Consider the following 24302-nt stretch of genomic DNA (forward strand, 5'->3'; position numbering starts at 1 on the left):
GAATACAACTTGGTTCTGATATACAGATAGTCTCCAAACAATTCAAAATAAAAGATTCAGTGTAAAATTTTTTTATTTACATGTAGAATTCCATCGCACAAAATTTATGGCGCCAACGTGAGGGCAGTCAAAATTTAAAATCAAAATTAAAAGTAAAAAAATTCTAATCGTATAGTAAAGGCAAACAAGAATTCTTCAACACGTACAAATTTTGGCGCCCGACGTGGGGGGAAATCAAATTCCAAAATAATAGAATTGTAAAATCCAAATTCCTATACAGTACATTATCCGGAAAAAGCGACAAAGAACTCTCTCACGTAAATATATTCAACAAATTTAAATTAAACGTTAAACTATCCCCTTTTTATGCGCCACGTGTTTCCCTTGCGTTGGTAATTTCCCTTCCCTTAAGTAGATCGCCCCGATAACATCTCCAGAAATTGAATCTCGTTTGTATCGACGTCATTCCGACGATAATCTATCCCTCTCCGAGAAAGGGCGACCTGTGTCGCAGGCAAACCGATCGCCGAGCAATCAGGTGTGGCGCCGCGGTGCCCTCCCGCCGCTTTTTTCCACACGTGACCGATTTATCGCATTTGACGCGTCCGTGGACCCCATCCCGCGCCACAATCGATCCGCTTACCTAACAGAATGTATAACATACGTCCCCGAGGGTTCTACCGATACCTTTCCGACTCCGATTTTGTGCGGTTCCCCACGTTGGGCGCCAAAAACTACACGTTTGCGTTTTCAGGGTAAAGACCTGCCGGCTAAGGACCTTTCGGGCACCAGCGACCCCTACGTCCGCGTGACCTTGTTGCCCGACAAGAAGCACCGGCTGGAGACGAAGATCAAGCGACGGACGCTGAATCCGCGGTGGAACGAGACCTTCTACTTCGAGGGCTTCCCCATACAGAAGCTGCAGTCCAGGGTGTTGCACTTGCACGTCTTCGACTACGACAGGTTCAGCAGGGACGATTCCATCGGCGAGGTGTTCCTGCCCTTGTGCCAGGTGAGTGACAAACCGAAACATATTTATCACTAAGTCATAGTTTAATTTATGTAATCACCCCAGGAAAAGAAATGAGACCTCATTTGCCTTAATAAGTTTGTAAGAAAAAATAATATTATTGTCAAAGACAGGTAGTTGCTTCTATTTATACGATACTACCCCCATGATGGAGTCGTCATCAGTTATTATGTTTCATCTGGGTCACTATGATTTGATCTGACGCGACATTCTCAATTTTCCGTCATACTTTTAATCACAGCCACACAGAAAAAAAAAGTTGGGTATACTTTTTATGCGACATATATTTTTCGTAGTAATTTGGCCTCCTGAACACGAATCTGGGGTCAGAATTGGCCCATCACTTCACAATTTTTTCCTAACCTCAAAAAACTTGTGAAAAATAGTGAAAATTGATGAAAATTTACTGGGAAAATTTGGAAAAAAATTTATTTCCACATCAAATAGTACACTTTTATGTAAAACACTCTGCTCAATTCAAATCCACTGTCAGAATTGAGCTAGAACGTGTGGTTTTTTTTCTAACCTCAAAAAACCGAGCAGGAATCGCTATTTTCAAATTCTGAGCGGATTTTGATCAGATTTTGTATAAAGGGGTCTTTTGGGTCGCTGATTACGAATATGAATTCACATTGTAAAAATTCAAGATGGCTGATCCAATATGGCGGGTGTACTTTTTTGAAATCCACCCATTTCAGTAAAATTTGGCTTCATAAAGATTGCTGGTTGATCTCACCTTCATTAATCACACATCTGGAACCAGATTTTCATAAATCAAGGTAAAATTTGTAGGCAGAGTCATAATTTTAGGCCGAGTAGGCGGCATTTTTTCGGCAAAGTCACATTTTTAGATTGAAGGCATAAGCAGATGCAGTGATGTGCTGTGTGGCAATAATGTGTCCTTTTCCTTGAACTTTAACATTATTAAGAAATAAAAGCATCTAAATGCCATAGGAAAACTGCATAGTAGTTAAAAAAATCTGACTGGAAAACCATAAGCCCATGCACGACTAAATAAATGAAAGAATAAAGTAGAAACTTTTTTGTCTTGTCCCATGGAAATAAGCACATCACACTACACATCATTACATGTGTAGAGTCCTTAAGTAATTTTTTTAAGCGAAGTCACATTTTTAGACGGAGTGGAATCTTTTACCTTGATTTATGAAAATCTGGCTCCAGATGTGTGATTAATGAAGGTGAGATCAACCAGCAATCCCTATGATGCCAAATTTTACTGAAACCGGTGGATTTAAAAAAAGTACACCCGCCATATTGGATCAGCCGTCTTGAATTTTTACAATGTGAATTCATATTCATAATCAGCGACCCAAAACACCCCTTTATACAAAATCTGGTCAAAATCCGCTCAGAATTTGAAAATAGCGATTCCTGCTTGGCTTTTTGAGGTTAGAAAAAAAACCACACGTTCTAGCTCAATTCTGACAGTGGATTTGAATTCAACAGAGTGTTTTACATAAAAATGTACTATTTGATGTGGAAATAAATTTTTTTCCAAATTTTCCCAGTAGATTTTCATCAATTTTCACTATTTTTCACCAGTTTTTTGAGGTTAGGAAAAAATTGTGACGTGATGGGCCAATTCTGACCCCAGATTCGTGTTAAGGAGGCCAAATTACTACGAAAAATATATGTCGCATAAAAAGTATACCCAACTTTTTTTTTCTGTGTGGCTGTCACAACTGAGCAGGATTTTCCTTGATGCAAAGCTATAAGCAGCTTTAAGCTGACAAACAAGTGATGTGTACCCATCCTTTCTTTTTCCGACAATTTAGTTGACGTAGAGAAGATTATTACTTAAAAGTGATTTGTCCACACATACAGTAATTTCCTGGGTGTCATGACCTGCTACGTTTTTTTAATAAGAAACAAAGAAATTACTTAAAATTGAGATGAAATTTACAAAAATATTAGTTTTATTTAATGTCGCGAGAGTTAGAGCACAGAAAAGTCTTCAAATTCTAAGCTTCCTGGCGCAGGAGAGACCTGGTGCACTCTTTCACTCTTTAAAAAGCTAACAAAAAATTGACAGTGCAGTATTCCCTGACATGTGCACAGCAAATCACTTATTACTATACTATATTACTATTATTGAATTAATAATTTTCGTTCACTAATCTTTATATACAGGGTGTTTCTGAAATAAGAATTCCTTGAAAAGTGTGATAGCGGACTAAAACATCTTAAATTGAAAAAAAATACTGCAACACACAACGCACGTGCACAAGATGCAGGGGTCGGCTTACATTTATGGTTAATTTTCTTAATTAATTTTCTCAAAAACAGGAGCATTTAAACCAACAGTTGCTTGCAATTCTTCTCAAAAAACAAATCATCATCATAAAAAAATCGCCGTTGGATGATAAAGAATTTACCCACCCTTTTCTACTAATCCTTCATGATTTTTTTAGCAATAGATCCAATTGGTTTCTTCTTAAAAAATGTTATTATTAGTCTAGAATCTTTTTCAATATTCACGTTCTCTTTCACAGCCAAAGATTTTTGGTTTTAAATTTGTCAACCAAATAAGCGAATAGAGTATTTTCATGAATACTTGTGCCTTTTTTGCGATACACCATCGGGGCAGTAAATCTTCTCTTACTCGATTCCATTTTTTTTTAATTTCAAGATTTAGCGTAAGATCCAGTAACAGATACAAACAATATGGCGACTTGAACCACGCTGTATTGTTTATGTTACAGTAGTAACGAAGAATATGTAACATCTATTAAATGTTGGACAACAAAACAGACTGCAGTGGGTAAAGTTTTTAATAGATAATTTTTTAAAAATTTAACATTATAAAAAATGCACGATTGTTGATAACTTATTGTATATAATACCGTGGTAACTGGGATTTTATAGCATTCGATTTATTGCAACATTAAACCGTGAACAGTTTAAATTTAAGCAGAATCATATCCTGTTTTGAACGCTTATGAAGGATAACGACCTCTGAAAAGTTGCTACTGCTAGCTGACTTCGCACCTGGTATGATATGACAGGATGGGTAAAATGGGTAAAAAACAAACTGCCACGTTATTCGGCGAAACGGAAATGACCGACGAAATACGTCATCACGGTTACGAGGTCTTTGCAGTGTATGCGTATAACCTAATAAAGTTCGCCTACGGCTCGTTTTGCAGTCTTCAATATCGTGCGGTAAAAACCTAATTACCACCCTTATTATATAATATACGACATCGCTCACGTATTAATAAGGGATGTTGCATCATCGACCTCTTACCATTATGTAGTTGCATAACTTCCTGTGATCGCCGATTCGTAAGGCATTTAACTGTAATACCGCCACGTTGTTGCCACGCGTACGGAAGCCCCTTCCAACTCAAAGGCGGCAACAGCTGTACAGAATTTAATTAGAGGCATATTAATTCGAGCGGGGACTCCTGTTAATCATATAAAGAAAATTAATTACACCGACAAAAGTTCGCTAAGGGGAATTCCCGGCCGCGTTGATGTTTGGCGGCCATTTGTTGCGGCAGCGCTACGTAACGCTCGCGAGGGAGTTCGGCCGGTTTGTTTGAATTATTAAACGGCTTACATCTCGAATGGTCCGTCAGACTTGCGCTCGCTTTGCGGCGAAACGCGCTAGTTATTCGACGGGGACTAGGGGGAAGGGGGTTAAAAAGTGGAAATTCATAGCTACAAGCTGAACAAAATTACCGGTAATATGAAACCTCACATCTGACGCGTCATCGGTGAATGACGTCACTAGCAGTGGTTTAGTTAGTCTCCAATCATAAATGACATGTAGGTAATATTACTTTTTTACTATCAATTTCCGTCTAGTGGCATCAAGTGTAACACCGCAAGCTTTAGTCGTTTCATCCATTACATATTTCACGCATTTAATTCCTTTTGTGCAATTATTATTAATGATTTAACGCTTAATATTGTGATTTCGATTCAATTCTGTAATATCTCCGTTTCTCCATGTCGGAAAATTTTCTATTCGTTGACTATTAATATCCTCATGGAAATCTCCTGTTCGTCGCGACTCAAACAAATAATGTAAACTATTCTTCATTGTTGGAAGTTCATTGGTGAGGCGCATTATCAGCGGCCCGTTTTTCAAATATCCCACTGTCCACATCTTCATTGCAATCTCCTGTAAGTCGTGACTTAAACACATATAAATAATTCTACAGTGTTGGAAGTTCATTTTTAAAATATAATCCGGGAATCTTCATACGTACAGTATACTTTATACAGGTTGTCTTACCGTGACGGTCTATTAGTATATTTTAGAGACTTCTTCGATTTCAATTTTGAAAATTTAGGCGTTAGGGTTTTCGAGGGTGCTCTCTTTAAATAAAATAATGCCATTGCTGCTTATTTTAAATGTATATTATTGCATTATCGACAAGATAGATGGTTCCGAGACAATCGACATTTTATAAAAGTTTTGACATATGCAAGCGTTTCTAAAATTCCTTATATTATGTTTCTTCGTTCTGGATTTGAAAACTTCAAAAATTTCTATAAAATGTCGATTATTTCGAAAACGATTAGTTTTAGGTAGAAAGTTGGAACACTTTTGACTTATTATTAATTTATCTTGTCGATATTGCAATAATATACAGGGTGTCCCATTAATATTGCGAAAAAATCCAAGGGGAGTTTCCTTGACCAAAAATAAGAAAGAAAGTTCCTATAAACCCATGTCCGAAAATGCTTCGTTTCGAAGATACAGGGTGTTGAAATTTAGAGAATATACAAGGTTTTTACTAATATCGGGAGAATTCTAATTCCGATTTTTTTGAAATTTGATATATTTGTTTATAAAAACGGTAGACGTCTTCTGGCGTAATTTGATTTATCTATTGCAGCGGCGTCCGAGGACTCACTCCTGTTGATATTAATAAGTAGGTAAACATATGAGAAGTCTCTGCTGTTTCTTAGGTGTCATATGTTCTAATTATGCGATAAAAAATACAACTTTTTTGTCTCTTTACTTTTTTGATATCTTGCTTGGTTTTCGAGCGAAAAATTAATAGATTAAGTATGTGATTTTAATAAGTACTTGAACTGTGTAGTTATCAATTCCTGCTTGTCAAAATGAATTATACAAATAGTGAAATGTGCAATTTGAATTTTCTAATTGTATAATTCCTCATCATACTATCTTCACCCGTCTTCATCAACGTCTTAGTGAAACTGAAAGTTTTCGAAAACTTATCGCAGGAAACGGGCAACCCCGCACAGCAATAACCCTATAATTGGAGAAAGATGTAGGTACTTCATGAAATTGAAGACACTCTAATAACAAGTACCAGACAGATTGCTAGAAACTTAAATGCAAGTGGTTCTACAATTTTCAGGATTTAAAAAAATAATCTTCTCTACTTTTACCGACTGATTTTCCGTTAAGATTAGATTTATGTCGATGGATACGACAAAAAATTGGGGAAAATCCTCAATTTTTAGCAGAAGTACTATTCACAGATAAAGCGAATTTTTCTAGAAAAGCCATAATGAACTTCCATAATAATCATGTATGGGCGGACGAGAACCCAAATGCAATATTAGAAGGCCGTCATCAACACCAGTGTTGACTTAATGTATAGGTCGGAGTTGTGGGAGTCCACGTAATAGGCCCATTTTTTTACCACCGAGGCTTAGTGGAGATGTTTATCGCCGTTTTCTTGAGGATGAATTGCCCGTACTTTTGGAAGACATCCCATTGCCATTAAGGTTGCAAATGTATTTTATGCACGATGGTGCTCCACCCCATTTCAGTTTAGCTGCACGTGAATATTTGAACAATATCTACCCAAATCGCTGGATAAGTCGAGGAGGCACTCAACCCTGGCCCCCGAGGTCTCCCGACTTAAATTCGTTGGATTTTTCCCTTTGGGGTGACCTCAAACATTTGATTTATACGACTTTAGTGCAAACCATAGACGAATTAAGAAACCGCAATGTCGCATCCTGTGAAACAATTAGACATACAGCCGGAATATTTGAACGGGTTCGCCAATCAATGTGTCGTAGGATAGATGCCTGTATTTGAGTTGAAGGTGCACATTTTCAACAACTGTTGGAACGTCTGTGTATGTAAAGTATATTTCATATTATTATTGTTTGTAAAATATTTTTTCTTATGTTTCTGTTAATATTAATTATTAAAAAAAATATTATTTAGTGAGTTATTCTTCCTTGTTACATTGTTTTTCCTCCAAATGTATTGTTAAAGTTGATTAGTAAATAACTAAAACATTGAATTTCTATTTTTGTTTTTGTACTTCCCTTAAAATCGTGCATATGAAAGCAAGATATCAAAAAAAGTAAAGAGAGAAAAAAGTTGTATTTTTAATCGTATAATTAGAAAAAAAAATGACACCTAAGAAAAAGCAGTGACGTCTCATATGTTTACGGTATTACCGGAAGCGCTACAACAATGGCATAATTTTATTTAAAGAAAGCATCCCGGAAAGCCTTAACCTGAATTTTCAAAATTGAAATCACAGTATCTCTGAAATGTGCCGTCACCGCAAGACAGCCTGTGTAATTGTCAATTTCATTTTTTTACACTTTCAAAACTGTTTAACACACGATAAACACTTCTGATATACACTTGTTGGAATAACTAAAATGTGAAAACAATAAAAGTTTAGCATTTCTACGCTTATGGCACGCACTGACGCACATCAGCTGCGAACTGACATAACGGGATTATTTCGAGGAATCAGTCCTTAGATTAAACATACCGGAATACTATGCGAAATGACCAGCACATTACAATTTATATACAGAGAATAACAGGAAATTAGTTTATCATATTAAGAAGTGGTAGAAATTGTGGTTTGGTCTATTATTTTATGGGGGTTTTCGAACCTGGAAGGCCGACAACCGATCCCTCGTTTGCGCCCCCTGAACGCGGCAATGACTCAAATTGAATTCGGCACGCATAAACCCTCATCCCCCGTGTGTACCGGGGCGTCTATTGTTTTAATAAAAGCGCGCCGTTCCACCAAATTACACCGCACCTGGCGATAAGGTCGGCCGTAAAAAAGGAGCGAAAAAAAGAGCAGGACTCACGCGATCAATTATTTACTACCCACCCCCCTCCGCGGCAGCAATTTGTTTAAGAGGCGATATGATCAACCTGTGGTTTGGGGCGTTAATTTCACATTAATTTAACTTGTGAGGTGTATTTACTTTCATTTAATTTAATTTCTCTGTTAGCATAGGCGCCGCCGCCGGTGGGACGAAGGGGGTCATTTTACCCCTCTACGCTTCTAAAATAGGTGAAATTTCTTCAATTCGTACATTTGTCCTTGAACTCTTTTCTATAAAATTTTAAATAGCAGGTATTATAACTCAAATACCTATCTTCTTAAAAGAAGATAACTATATTTCAATGTGAGAACATTAAATCTTAGTTCAAACCAATGACAAGGACATAAAGATGCTCATTATAAAGAGTGATTCACAACTTATCCAAAAAAATTTGGGAATAGATGCGGCATTAGAAATGGAGTCAATATCTTAAAAAAATTTGTAAAATCCTTATAGTTTCCGAGAAAAAAATTATTGAAGTTGTAGTACATTCAACCATTACATAGCTGGCCAACTGTATCTAGCGTCATTCTCGATACGCGTGGAGAGCCACGTGGCCTCAGCGACAACGAATACTGAAATCCGATTTTACAACCATCGTTGCGTTAGTGTTTACCTGTTATCTGTCACAGAGCATGTTTTTTTAGTAGTTATTGTCAAAAATGGCTTGCGTGTATAGCAACTCGAAGTTGATGGATATCATTTTAATTAATTAAGACAACATTTTGTATTATGATGAAGCAGTTGTGTTATGGTAAAGCAAGACAACATTTGTGTTAGTTCGTAGAAACTGAGTAAGACGGACCCAAATGAGTTTACACGCCTATAGATAAAATTTTGAACAGTTGTTGTAACATTAGGTATGTCAAATTATTTTATTATTTAAAATCACAAACTAATTTTTTTTAATTAATAATAACGATAACGGCAAAAGCAGTTGAATTTGCTGATATAAAATAGGTGCTATAAATTCTATTTATTTCTTTCCTTGCGAAAGTTTTTGTCCGTTTTTATCACACTTTGCTGCCATGCCGGTTGCATTGTGCGAGGTTACGTTTTACAGTGGACCAGTTTCCAGTACCGTGCAGAGGTGTATTTTTAAATCATTTTCGAACTGCCCTTTTTGATTTTTTCTTTACAAAATTGTATTTGTAAGTCCCCTGTATATCCAATTTTTTTTTGGATAATTTCTGAATCACCCTGTATTTACCTCAAAAATTATGGCATTCCACTAGAATTTTTTTTGTAATATTTTTTATTTGAAATTGAAATGATTTTTTTGCATAGGTTCCATTTTGATACAAGTTGACAATTTGTAAAATAATGCGTTTAGATAAATTTAGAATTATACAGGGTGTCATAAAAACGTGCCAAAAATGAAGAAGTTATTTCCTCATCCAAATTAATATTTTATTGTATAAACATTCTTCTCCAGTGGTGTGTCATAAGAATAATTAACATCATATCTACGCCACTGATTTAACAAGGGGCCTAGATTTTACACTTTGAACGGAATTTTATCAATATACCGTCCACACAAAATTTCGTCCCATTATTTTCATTTATTCAGAAAATATTTAGGAATGTACAATTTTTTTATGTGTACTGTAACTATTATCGAACAGATTTTCTTTATCTCTAGGTGGACCTGAGCGAGAAACCCTCATTCTGGAAGGCCCTGAAGCCGCCGGCGAAGGACAAGTGCGGAGAACTCCTAACCTCCCTCTGCTACCACCCCAGCAACAGCATCCTAACGCTAACCTTGCTCAAAGCCAGAAACCTCAAGGCCAAAGACATCAACGGCAAATCAGGTGAGTTTTTCGAAATGTTTCTGCACCCTTTCCTTCTCAGTACGTGAAAAAGTTTATTTTTAGTCGGATTTGTATTTGGAATGCCTCAAGGATCAGTTCTGGGGCCACAACTTCCGTTAACTTACATGAATGTCTTGTCAACCGTCTGAAACAGTTTAAATTGCAGATGTGATCATCAGTTCTTCTTTAATTCTGGAATATATTGTTTATTCGAGTCTTGTATTAATTATTAAAAGAAGTATAGAGTGACGTATGCTGTCGCTACCAATTTCAATAGGTCTTTAACTTGTAAGGAATCTTTGAAGTTTATTTCTTGGTCTTCACCTTATTTATACTGCTCTTCAATATAATTTTCTTAATGAAATACTTGGTGTAGTAAAGATATCCACTCTATATTCGTTGCAATAACCCCAGCTAATACCGACAACGTCCAGTAGAGGATGTCCAGGACATTACTCGGTACGATAATATCTCCGCATAATACACGGACGTGTAGCCGTCAAATTCGTCTGATTCATGTGCATATGGTTGGATGATAATTCGCATTGTGGCAGGAAACAGTTCGACATGTGGGATAAATCGTTGGAAGGATGTGGGTTGCGATCGCTGGTAACTTGCAAGCCCTGTGAATTTTTATGTACCGTTTCCTTTATCTCTGTACGTAAAAAGGTCCGTTTCTAGTTGGATTTGAATTTGGAATGCCACAAGGATCAGTTCTGGAACCCCAGCTCTCCTTAACTTACATTAAAGTGCCAAATGTTAATAAAAGTTCAAATTACAGACGTGATCATCGCTTGACTTTTAATTCTATAAAATATTGCGTTTTCTTTTCTTCTCTCTTTCCTCTTCCAGATTAAACAAACAGTTGAAAACATCCTACGCTAAGCTATAAATTAAAAGATTAATTATTCTTATCACTAAATGCCAGGAAACTTATTCATTGTTCATTCTCAGCATTTTGGATCACGATGAATTTTGTTGTTGTTCCACAAACCCGTTTTCTTTCTGAGACTCCATTTTGTTGTTTTCAGATCCCTATGTGAAGGTGTGGCTTCAGTTCGGCGACAAGCGCATAGAGAAGCGCAAGACGGCCATCTTCAAGTGCACCCTGAACCCCGTCTTCAACGACACCTTCTCCTTCAACGTGCCCTGGGAGAAGATCAGGGAGTGCTCGCTCGACGTCATGGTCATGGACTTCGACAACATCGGCAGGAACGAGCTCATTGGGAGGATCCTCCTGGCCGGTAAGAGAGATCCCTTTACATTCCCGGCGGGCGCATCAGAGTGCGATCGGCATCCCTAGGTTCTTAAGCCACCGACCAACGCCCTCTGCGTTCCGGGCGGGGTTACCTGATAGGCTTATCGGATTTGGCGGAGTAAATTTCAGTTCTAGGTCTTTGCCTTGGGGTCAGAGTGAACGGACAGGGTTGTAGGGGGCTTATTATGTCGAGGGATTATTTACTGCTGTTGGAGGATTTCGAGTGGTGCGACGAAAAAGTTTGTATTCCGTGTAACATGTAACGGAAAACCGTCTTTTGCCGCTGACTGGATTTGGTCAATTTGGAATAAAGTACAGAATGAATTTTTCTATAGAATCCCTTACCTTTAATTTAACAAATACTTAAAATGGATAGAATGAATGAATCTCTCCTTTAGATTTAGGGCGCCACTGATCAGTCCCCGTAAACTCACAAGATTATATATCCAAAGCTCTCAATATCTGTCAAATAAAATCTGCAGATCGTTTTCTCTAAAAAATTATAATTACCGTCATGGACGAACCTTTCACATTGTCTCCCGCTCCTTGCTGTCGACTAGGCTAGCCTCCCTTACCCAACTCCAATATGCGTTGTTGTTCATATAATAACATCTAAGCACTCAAGATTGATTAAACAGCAAGCATTTGCTTATAGATTACGAAATTGAATTCGAAAGGAATATATCAGTCCTTGTAAACTCACGAGATATACATATATGTACATATTTAGAGTTCCCAGTATTATAGGTCACGATATGTAAAATGTGCAGATCACTTTCTCTCAGAATGACTACCGTCTGCTTTGGACAAACCTTTCACCTCGTCCCCTGCTCCTTGCCGTCGACTAGGCTAGCCTTCCTGTCCCAACTTCAATGGGCGTTGTCATTCATATAATAATATCTAAGCACTCAAGGTTATAAAGCAAATATTTACTTATAAATTACGAAATTGAATTCAAAAGAAATATCAGTCCTCCTAAACTCACAAGATATATTGAGAATTCTCAGTAATACAAGTTACGATATGTAGATCAATTTCTCTCAGAATCTATTTTTAGCGATTTAGTCCAGGAGAATTACATATTGGCATGGCTATGGCTTGACATAGTTTAGATATTGCTAAAAATCGGTTGAAAATATATATGTACAATGAAAATATAAGTTTGCGTCACGAAAAAAGTTGTGCTATTTGCAGGAAAAATTATAAACTGCAAAAATACTCAAAAATTACGTGTTTTTTCTTACATTTTCCAATACAAGTTTATAAATATGCAGTTTACAGAAAAAAATACCACTGATGAAATTGTTCGTTATTCGTTTTTGAGTATTTTTGCAGTTTTTAATTTTTCCTGCAAATAGCACACTTTTTTTTCTTTTGCGCAAACTTATATTTTAATTGTATACAGGGTGGGCCACCAGTAACGCCTCGGTCGCTAGTGACCAAACGGCAAATGTTAGAGAAACCTGTATAGGTGGGCATGTGTAGGTTGATTACGGCTACATTTTAAAAATATTTTGAAATATACAGGTTGTCCAGGAAAAGCGTACCATATCAAAGTTATGTTTTTTTTAATGGAACACCCTGTATTTTACTGCATTTTTGAAAGCACCGTAAAAAAATAGGTGAACTTTATTAAAGGTTCTGCATACCTAGGACTTACAGTTTGTGAGATATTTCAATTTTAGTGAAAATGCAGGCATAGCGTAGAAATTTAATATTAGCAATAAAAAAATAATTTTAAGGAAGCAGCTTTGGAGGGTCTATTTTAGATCCTTGAAGTTATAAATTGTTATATTTGTCGTCACTTAGTATTATACAGGGTGTTCAAAAAACTGCTGAATACTTCTCTCAACTTTAAACAGCAATAACTTGGTTATTTTAAATGGAACACCCAGTATATTTTTACTTTGGGAGTTGGGAAATTTAAAACTCTTTCAAACTGTGTATAGGTTCCCTATACCTATCTCTAACGGTATTGGAGATATTTGTGCCGTTTCGTTTTTTATCGATTTTTTTTTTATGATGTATCCACGTGTCTTTATCGAGGTCTTTACTGAATTGGTTTGGGTTCTTCTTGATGACGTCTCTTTAAATATATTGAGAAAAATGAGGATGCAATTAGATGGCGCACCTGCAAATTTTTCATATTCAGTGAGAAATTATTTAAATCGAAAATTTAGTAATAAATGGATAAGTAGGAATGGTGCATGTCAGTGGCCACGTAGGTGTCCAGACCTCACCGTAATGGACTTCTTTGTTGCGAGCTATATAAAAAATCTTGTATACAATGTTCCACCTATTACTTGCGATGATATTGGAGGGAAGGATTAGAGATGCATTTGCGTGAGAATATCATTTGAAGATAGAATAAGATGCTGTATTCAGGAGAATGGTTATCAATTCGAACATCAATTAAAATTTTTCTTTGTTTTTTCTAAAAGTAAAAGTTCCTTTTATCATTATCATGAAAATATTCAAAAAAGTTTTCTAATAAAAAATATTATTTTATAAGCAGAATGATTATAAAAAGTTATTAATTTTGTATAAATATGTTTGTAGTAAGTAACTGAATTATTTATGAACAAGAAAAATATTTATTAAAGAAAATTTTACTTTTAGAAGAAACAAAGAAAAATTTTAATAGATGTTCGAATTGATAACCTTTCTCTTGAATACAGCATCTTATTCTATCTTCAAATGATATTCTCACATTCCTTAGAATAGTTATTTGGGGTGATATATCTAATCCTTTTCTTCATATCATCGCAAGTAGTAGGTGGAACACTGTGTACAAGATATATATTTATACAGCCCGAAACAAAGAAGTCTATTACGAGAGGTTTGGACACCTGTGGTAGCCACTGACATGGACCATTCTTACCTACTCATTTATTACTTATTTATCGATTTATATAATTCCTCACTGAATATGAAAAATGTGCAGGTGCGCCATCTAATTGCATTCACATTTTTCTCCTTATATTTAAAGAGACGTCATCAAGAAGAACTCAAACCAATTCAGTAAAGACCTCGATAAAGACACGTGGATACATCTTACAAAAAAAAAATCGATAAAAAACGAAACGGCACAAATATCTCCAATACCGTTAGAGATAGGTATAGGGAACCTATACACAGTTTGAAAGAGTTTTAAATTTCCCAACTCCCAAAGTAAAAATATACTGGGTGTTCCATTTAAAATAACCAAGTTATTGCTGTTTAAAGTTGAGAGAAGTATTCAGCAGTTTTTTGAACACCCTGTATAATACTAAGTGACGACAAATATAACAATTTATAACTTCAAGGATCTAAAATAGACCCTCCAAAGCTGCTTCCTTAAAATTATTTTTTTATTGCTAATATTAAATTTCTACGCTATGCCTGCATTTTCACTAAAATTGAAATATCTCACAAACTGTAAGTCCTAGGTATGCAGAACCTTTAATAAAGTTCACCTATTTTTTTACGGTGCTTTCAAAAATGCAGTAAAATACAGGGTGTTCCATTTAAAAAAACATAACTTTGATATGGTACGCTTTTCCTGGACACCCTGTATATTTCAAAATATTTTTAAAATGTAGCCGTAATCAACCTACACATACCCACCTAAACAGGTTTCTGTAACATTTGCCGTTTGGTCACTAGCGACCGAGGCGTTACTGGTGGCCCACCCTGTATATTATTTTCGACCGATTTTTTACTAATATCTAATCTAGCTCAAACAACAGCCATATCTCGAAGGTTTTGAGCTTAATTCTCTTGGACTAACTGTCCTTTCATCTCGTTACTTGTTCCTTGCTGTCGACTAGGCTAGCCTCTCTCTCCCGGTTCCATCGAGGGTTATCGTTCACAGCCGCGCTCGATACACAAGCGCCCACTTTATTCAAATTTGAAAAGAATATTTCCACAAACTTCTTAATTGAATTTTACACAGTGACGGCTCAATTTGTGGGGGGCTCTGGGGCGGCGCCCACCTTAGAAATTATTTTTTTAATGCTACATGTTAATTATAGATATTTGAGATAATCTAAAAATTAAAAATTTATCGCATGAGCAGGAACACATTGTGACGTCATTCAGTGCGAATGAGAACACAGCCTGCTTCTCAACCTTATAGTCTACAATTCTCATGCTGACGAGACGGAACCTTATCTAAAGAAACGCGCACGCAGAAAAGCCTCGAAGCAAAGTGGAATCGGCTGTTTTAAAATTGTTACTTACTATGCTCATGCTATTGGGTCGTCCTATTCCTGTCATTCATCTTCTCGATTATAAATCGCACGAAATGACGTCACGAATTAGTGCGGCAGCAAACACTCGTTTAAAACGTTTATTTTACCCGCCAAATTTTAATAATCAATTATTAATTAACGTCTAAGAGATTTCTGGGAAATATACGCAGGTTGTCCATTGCGTTTCTTGTAAATTCTGACAGATCGCAATCCTAACCTCACAATCACTCAATTCTTTCGTGTCATCTTATGTTGCTGAGGCAGCGCCAACAACAGCCAATAGTAGCGTCTTGTCGCTGAAGTTAAACCAACGACGCATTGGGTTCAATCGACGACGCAAATATCTCGTTCTTTTTTTACTTAGACTTCTCCTAACCTTCAGAGAAGTGTCCACCTTTGTTCATCATATAATTTTTTTTATTTTTCAGGTAAGAACGGATCAGGGGCGTCTGAGACCAAGCACTGGCAGGACATGATAACGAAACCGAGGCAGACCATAGTGCAGTGGCACAGGCTGAAGCCCGAATAGAATAGAAGGTGGGGAGGTAGCACACACTGGTAATGTCTTTTTCGAAAGCACTTTTGACTACAACAACACCTTCAACTGTTTTCTCGTCTTTGTAACTAACCGTATGATTTATCATCGAAAAATCCTTCTGAAAATTTAAAAAAATAACGACAATAATTTGCTTTGGCCCAGGTCCGTCTCCGGTCCGCACAATCGAAATAGGGTCCCACAAGGGTCTGTTCTAAGCCCACAAAAACTTTTCTATTTCGGATGTCGCGAACGGAGACGGATCCGACCTTCCTAAAAATTTTCCACTTTTCTGAGAACTGCTGCTGTTTGCTTCCCAATTTTCTATGCTTATAATAAAGTAAATCTTTAATATTCCCTTTCAAACTGATTAGGAAAATATCGCACAAAAACTCAACAAAATTATGCATTTAAACACCACAGCAACGTTTCCACCATTGACTTTTATATTTGTCTCAATTTTAAACCCTGCGTTCCACAATCTTAAATTAAATCACTTCGGCCCTCAAAAAGCCTTTAAATGATCTTGCAATTAATCTGTGACCTTGAAAATTGTAGTCAAAACCTTTCTTGGCATTAAGGTTGTTTAAAGACTTCGGTCTCGCATCCTGACCTTTGCTACATTATTTTTCCACTGAGAAGCCTTCAAGATATAAGCTTCAATTTTTCCGACCTTAACTGACCTTAATTTAAAACTTACTTGATGTGCCTCTTATGAATCTGGTAGCCTTTAAGCTGACTCTGGTTAGTTTCACTACCTTTATTTCAACCTCTTAATGTTCAAGAGCCTTTAAAAAGCCTTTATTTTTCTTCCATCTTAGCGTTTCAATGAAAAGGTCATCTTCGTCCTTGTTCTAAAACCTTGAATCTGACAGTTTTCTCACTTTATTTCCAAGATATATCGAATTTGTGTCAGGCTTAATCTGAGACTTTCAATTTTTCTGGCCTTAATTCCAGATTTACCTGATGTACTTCTTGTAAGTCTGACAGCCTTTAGTTATACTCTGATTATCATTTTCTAGTCTTTTAACATTCAAAAACACCTCCTTCGTTCCCCCCCTTTTCCTTCGTTGATCTTGATACCTATAACCTTGCATCGACTCTCAATATAAAAATGCCCTTTTATGAACATCTTCGTCCTTTACATTGAAGTTTTTTTAAGGCCCACCAAAATTATCGAATATATCTCCAATCTGATATTAGACCTTAAACTTTTCGACCTTCTTGAAAATGTGGTAGCCTTTGATAGCCAAGCCTGGTTAGCTTGCTGGCCTTTATTCCAGCCTTTAACATTTAAAAACTTTTAAAAAATCTGTGTTTTTTCTTTAATCTTGACATTTGCATCCTTGAATCTGTTCTTAATATAGAGACCTTCACGGATATAAAGGCTAATTTCATCTTATCATCTTTAAAATGGTTCTAAGGCCTTGGGTCTACAATCTGACCTTTGCCACTTTATTTTTCCAATCAAAGGCCTTCAGAATATATTAAATATGTGTGACCTTAATTCAAGGCTTACTTGGTGTGCTGCTTATAGTCCTATAGCCTTTATACACTCTCGTTAACTTCTTGATTTATAAACCTTTAATGTTTTTTTTCGTTACTCTTGACACCTGCATCTTTAAATCTGTTCTCAGCGCAAAGATGGTCCTTAAGGTCGCTGGCCTTAACATAGCCTTAAACTATAATTTTCTTGTGAAAAATTTGTTTATTCAAGACATTCACACTTATAACTGGGAATAGTTCGACATACCCAGAGATCTTTATTTTCAAGGTCACAAATTTAGTAAAACATGGTGTTTAAGTGTGTAATTTGCCATACAGAAACCTTTTTTCAGGCGCCCCGTAGTTGAGTTTTCCTTTGAATTCTATCTTACCGATATGTTAACTAAAAAAAAGTGAATACATAACATATATATTTTCTAATTTAAGAATCTATTTTTCAATTATAAAGTGAAGTATTTTCTTAAAACTAGTAAAGGATCAAATCGTGTTGCTATATATCTTTGTTTATCGGTATTTTCGAGCACAAAAAATGTTTAATTAAGGATTTATATAAATAATATTATATATACAAAAAAAATGTCTAAGTACCATAAAATTTTCAAAAAAGAACTGCGAAAATATCTCTATAAATGAGAAGTATTTTTTGTGATACCTTAGTAATGTTAAAATATTGTTATTATATATGTGAATATTATTAGACTAGGCTTAAGGTGAAAATAATACATTATTACATATTAACAAACAAAAAAAAAAAGAAACGGCCCCCCCGTTCAACTACAGGATTATAAAAAAGTATTGGCAATTGCGCACGAACAAGGAAGATGAGCAAAATTTTTGATTTTTTTTACGGTTATTTGAAGCACTTTTTTTGTTCACCCTGTATCTTAAAAAAGGAACAGTTCCATCAAAACAATAAAATCTCAAATTATAGCCATTGATCAATTAATAAATATTGAATTTCAATTTATTTTTCGTTCTTCTTTACTTTATGTACAGGGTGGATCACAATAATTTTTTATTAAAATATTCTGTTATATTTTTTCTACGACGAAAAGTAGAAGATTATTTTGCTTTATTAAAATTCTTTTAAAATTAGTTGAACAGAATTAAATTTAATTATTTTCGCGGCTTTTGAGGCACTTTTTTTGCTTACCCTGTATCTCGGAAAATGAACGTTTCCATCGAAACGATAAAATTTCAAATGATAGCCGTTGATCAATTAATAAATATTAAATTTCAATTTCTTTTTCGTTCTTCTTTAACTTATATACCGGGTGGGTCACAATAATTTTTTATTAAAATATTCTATTATGTTTTTTCTATAACCAAAATTGGAAGATTACTTTGCTTTTATTAAAATTCTTTTAAAATTAGCCGAACAGAATTAAATTTAAATATTTTCGTGGCTTTTTGAGGCACTTTTTTTGCTCACCCTGTATCTCGGAAAATTAACGTTTCCATGGAAACGATAAAATCTCAAATGATGGTCGCTGATCAACTAATAAAAAATATTAAATTTCTGTTTTCATGAAGTTCTTCTTTGCTTTATGTACAGGGTGAATCAAAATATTGTTTTATCAAAAAAAAATCCGTAATATTTTTTCTACAGAATTATTTTGCATTTGTAAAAATTATTTTAAACTTGTCTTAAAAAAAAATAAATTTGTTTATTTTTACGGTTATTTGAGGCACTTTTTTGCTCACCCTGTATCTTAAAAAATATATTTCCATCAAAACGATAACATCTTGAATAAGAGCCGCTGATCTACTAATAGCTATTAAATTTCAGTTCTTTAAAGTTCTTTACTTTATATACAAGGTGGATCAAAATATTGTTTTATCAAAAAAAATATAATATTTTTTCTACAGAAAGAAGTAGAACATTATTTTGCATTTATGAAAATTCTTTTAGAATTAGCTTTAAAAAAAATGTAATTATTTTTACGGTTGTTTGACGCACTTTTTTTGTTCACCCTGTATAGTAAATATTTCTATCGAAACGATAAAATCTTAAATAATAGTCAATCAATTAAAATCAATTTTAGTTTTTTGTTTTAAGTTCATTACTTCATGTACAAGGTGGAGCAAAATATTGTTTTATTAAAATGACTATTGCATTTTTTAAACAAAATTAAGGACGAAATTATTTGGAATTTATTAAAATTCTTCAAAAAGTAGCTTCACATATTTAATTTAATTTAATTACTTTACTTTTTGCTCACCCTGTATCTTAAAAAGGAAACATTCTCATCAAAGAGATAAAATCTCAACTTATAGCCGGCCATCAATTAATAAATATTAAATTTCAGTTTTTTAAAGTTTATTACAGGATGATTCAAAACAATTTTTCATTAATTTTTTTTTCCTACAAAGAAAAGTAGAAGATTATTTTGCATTTATTAAAATTCTTTTAAAATTAGCCCAACAAAATTTAATTATTTTATTTTAAGTTATTTAAGGCATTTTTTTTTGTTCACCCTATATCTTACAAAAAAGGAACATTTCAGTTTTTTAAAGTTCTTCTTTCCTTTATATACAAGATGGGTCAAAATATTTTGCATTTATCAAAATTCTTTTAAAATAAATAAGCAAACAAAATTAAATTTTACGATTATTTTTTTGCTCACCCTGTAGTTTAAACAAATATGTATAACATTTCCATCAAAATGATAAAATCTCAAATTATTGCCTCTAATGAATTATTAAATATTAAATTTCAGTTTTTTAAAGTTCTTATTTTATATATAAGGGGGTCTAAAATATTTTTTGTTAATAAAATGGCAAAGAAAAGTAGAGGATTAATTTGCATTCATTAAAATTCTTTTAAAATTAGCTTAACAAATTTGTTTAATAATAATTATTAGGTTATAATCAGGTACTTTTTTTGTTCACCCTGTATCTTAAAAAAAGGAACATTTCCATCGAAACGACAAAGCCTCAAATGCTAGCCACCGATAATACTAAATTTCATTTTTTTTTGTTGTTTTTTATTTTATACACAAGGTTATTTATAAAAACATGTTACTATTTTTTTTTTCTACAAAAAAGAGTTACCTTAACCAAAATAAATTTAATGGTCTTCAATAATTTTTTAAATAATTCACCGAAATAATGAAATACTTATTCTCATCATCCTGTTGCTTGTTAAACGTAATTTAAAAAAATGCATTTGGAATAAACAGTTCTCCAAATAACCGAAATTTTAAGCATTCCCAACATAATTGCCATTCCTTTTTATTTTAATTACATACAGTACTTGAGCTGGGGGACCGGCCACACAAATAATTTTAGTACCTATTTATTTGAATAATTGTAGTCTAAAATATCTACAAGTTGTACGAGGGACACGCTTTCCTTGTCTGTATAGTTAATTTTTCGAGCGGGTCAAAGAGGGACGCACGCGTCGCGGTGAGCAAAGGAAAAAATTGCACACTTACCACTAAGGAGAAAAGGGATTGTGATCTACGTGTTTTTGCAAAGATTTTTATGTGTGCTTTTTGTAAAATAGCGATAGGTTCGGTATACTTGTAACTTCATATCGGAGAGTAGATCCCATATTCTAACGGGTAGTCGCGAAACTGAGAACCGAAATTTCGACCTAAAAAAGAAGTAGGGACCTATTAAAAACACCCTGTATAAGGATATTGAGTGATCATTAAATTGTATTTTTTCGTTATATTCTGTATTTTTTATTTGATGCAACTAGATCGCCAAATATTTGAAAAATTACGAATTCTCAATTTCGCGATCACGCTGTACATTGTTAACGTTGCTCGACGTCCAGTTTCTAAGGCTCAGAACGTAAGAGAAACATATCCACGAAAAAAAAATCGTATGGGTCTTAAGGGGATTTTGATAACTTGTTGGCTTCTTAAGAGGAACTGGTTTTTGGTACCCGTCTTTAAAAAAATGTATTGTACCTTTTTGGTTTTACCACATTTCCTTATTTCGACGGTAGAGGGAAGCGCTGGCATTTTTTTTGGCCGTCTAGGAACGTCGACGCTACGATTTTGAGAAAAATCTCATTAGTTAAACGTTGATACTGTTAATGTGAGGCCAATATAAGATTTGGTGTTTTAATAATATCTGTTGTACTATAACTTTCTCAGATTTTAATAAAAGGGTGGTTTTTGGTTAGTTTTCGGAAGAATACGGAGCTTTCCAAACAAGTCATCAAAAATAGGAACAAGTTTGCAACAAAAAGTGACAACTTGTTTTTTTGACAGATTCGTGGTTCGACTTGTCAAATTTGAGATTTTTCCGAAAAGTAACCTACCAGACGAGGAGGTTTAGAAAACCTAGTTCTAAAGATAAGGAAGAAACATAACTGTAGTGCCTGAATTTAAACGTATCGTTATTTGCGAGTACCTAAGTCTTTTGAGGGTTCGTTTGGGTGAGGATTTTATTTTTGTGTGCAAAATTTATACAAGCTGCAGGACGTGTTAAGTTTAGTTGTCTAGTTAAAAGCCCGTTATCCGTAGTTTGGTGTATTTTTGATGGGAAAAGCGTAGGATTTATAAAGCGCCCCTTTTAATGGTAAAGTTAGGTTAGGTCATAGGTAGCGGGGCGGTCTTGGAAGTCGCGGCCGCCATTTTACGCTAGATATTGACAGGGAACTGCGTTGTTACAAAATGGCGGTAAGCTGCCTCGAAAGGCTATGTCCATACGGGGTAAATCACACAGTCGAAAAATAAAAGGGAGGAACATGAAAGTTTATTAAAATAAAGACAATTCCCTTCATTGGCGTATATTTTTCAGAAACACAACACCGTCGTCTGATGGCGTTTTTTAAAAAATATTTTTTTTTTCAAATTTCTCTTAACCCTCGAATTTTCGTCGTGTGTGTTTCGCCCCAAGGCCGACCTAGCTATCCTGACTAGCTGATTTGAGCCAAAAAAATAAGGATCATATTTGTATATTAAGTTTGATTTATATTTTATATGAAACATGTTGCTAATGTAATTTTAAAGATATATGTTAAGTGTAAACATCATTGAATGTTAATACAAGAATAATTTAAATGTATGTAAATATATGTTAGATGATAGTAACCTCAATATTGTAGAAGTATTAATTAGTGAAAATAAACGTATTTAATTTAATAAATTATGTCTCCTTTATCCGTTCACCTCCTCCCGACCCCAAGACGAAGCAGAAAGTGAGAACTGCAAGCTGCAGGTTACACACGAGTGCTGCCATCTATTAGAGAGCGGTCCAACTGATGTCGTCAATGATTACAGGAAACTGTAAAAAGTATGCGCTGTGAATAAATGAAATCAAGACGATTCCTCAAATTGTGTTAAATATAGAATACTAGTTTATCATGCACCTTTAGGACTTGCGATTTAAAAAAGTTTTCTTAAGTGACTTCTTTGCTATGAGGGGGGTGTGATTTCTTTTATTTTAAACCAATGTAAAATAAACAATCTTGTCACTCTTTATCCATATCAGTCATCAAAACCAGACACACAAACACAGAAAATCACTCGTTCTCAGTAATAGTTATTAGTTTTCGATTATCCGACAGGTGGCGCCACATATATCTCGTCGGTACTAGTTGAACCTGAAACCATAGGACCCACGATTTAGAATTTTATCCTTCAGTAACTCCTTTGCTATTAGAGGGTATGTTTCATATTCTATTCAACCAACATAAAGTAATTTCTGTCGTCTATACTAACAAACCAAACAGAAATATAGACACTCGATCTCAGTCATGTCATGATTCTTGTGAGACCTGGGATGGAACTGTGTCCCATTAATCTAGTTGGGTAGTCGAGACGTGCGGTAGATCCCAACCCTTCCTCACCTTTGTGGGTACCTTACTTAAGACAACTTCGTGTTCATCTTGTGTCGGTGAGATACTCCAAAAATCGTGGTGGCGCCATCTGTTGCTGTAAATTTGGACTACATTTTGCTGCTTTGAAATTTAAACTTTACGGACAAATTCATTACATTTTGCACACGTTTTTCTACATTTCTATAAAATATTAGGATTAAAAGTAACAATCTTGTTACTGATTTTCCATATCAGTCATCAAAACCAGACACCCAAACACAGAAAATCACTCGTTCTCAGTAATAGTTATTAGTTTTCGATTATCCGACAGGTGGCGCCACATATATCTCGTCGGTACTAGTTGAACCTGAAACCATAGGACCCACGATTTAGAATTTTATCCTTCAGTAACTCCTTTGCTATTAGAGGGTATGTTTCATATTCTATTCAACCAACATAAAGTAATTTCTGTCGTCTATACTAACAAACCAAACAGAAATATAGACACTCTATCTCAGTCATGTCATGATTCTTGTGAGACCTGGGATGGAACTGTGTCCCATTAATCTAGTTGGGTAGTCGAGACGTGCGGTAGATCCCAACCCTTCCTCACCTTTGTGGGTACCTTACTTAAGACAACTTCGTGTTCATCTTGTGTCGGTGAGATACTCCAAAAATCGTGGTGGCGCCATCTGTTGCTGTAAATTTGGACTACATTTTGCTGCTTTGAAATTTAAACTTTACGGACAAATTCATTACATTTTGCACACGTTTTTCTACATTTCTATAAAATATTAGGATTAAAAGTAACAATCTTGTTACTGATTTTCCATATCAGTCATCAAAACCAGACACCCAAACACAGAAAATCACTCGTTCTCAGTAATAGTTATTAGTTTTCGATTATCCGACAGGTGGCGCCACATATATCTCGTCGGTACTAGTTGAACCTGAAACCATAGGACCCACGATTTAGAATTTTATCCTTCAGTAACTCCTTTGCTATTAGGAGGGTATGTTTCATATTTTGTTCAACCAACATAAAAG

General features: G+C 34.9%; 1 protein-coding gene across 1 annotated transcript in view; it reads left to right on the forward strand.

The window, feature by feature from the left end:
* LOC108910639 (synaptotagmin-7) overlaps positions 1-18450 on the forward strand; it is a 49567-nt gene extending 31117 nt beyond the window's left edge. Inside the window, exons 4-7 of the mRNA XM_023456887.1 lie at positions 755-1012; positions 9777-9945; positions 10977-11189; positions 15864-18450. Coding sequence (XP_023312655.1) covers positions 755-1012; positions 9777-9945; positions 10977-11189; positions 15864-15964 — 741 coding nt within the window. The 3' untranslated portion in view covers positions 15965-18450. The remainder of the gene's footprint in view (positions 1-754; positions 1013-9776; positions 9946-10976; positions 11190-15863) is intronic.
* The last annotated feature ends 5852 nt before the right edge of the window (positions 18451-24302 follow it).

This window comes from Anoplophora glabripennis, unplaced genomic scaffold (assembly GCF_000390285.2).
Source record: "Anoplophora glabripennis isolate ALB-LARVAE unplaced genomic scaffold, Agla_2.0 scaffold7, whole genome shotgun sequence".
NCBI lineage: Eukaryota > Metazoa > Arthropoda > Insecta > Coleoptera > Cerambycidae > Anoplophora > Anoplophora glabripennis.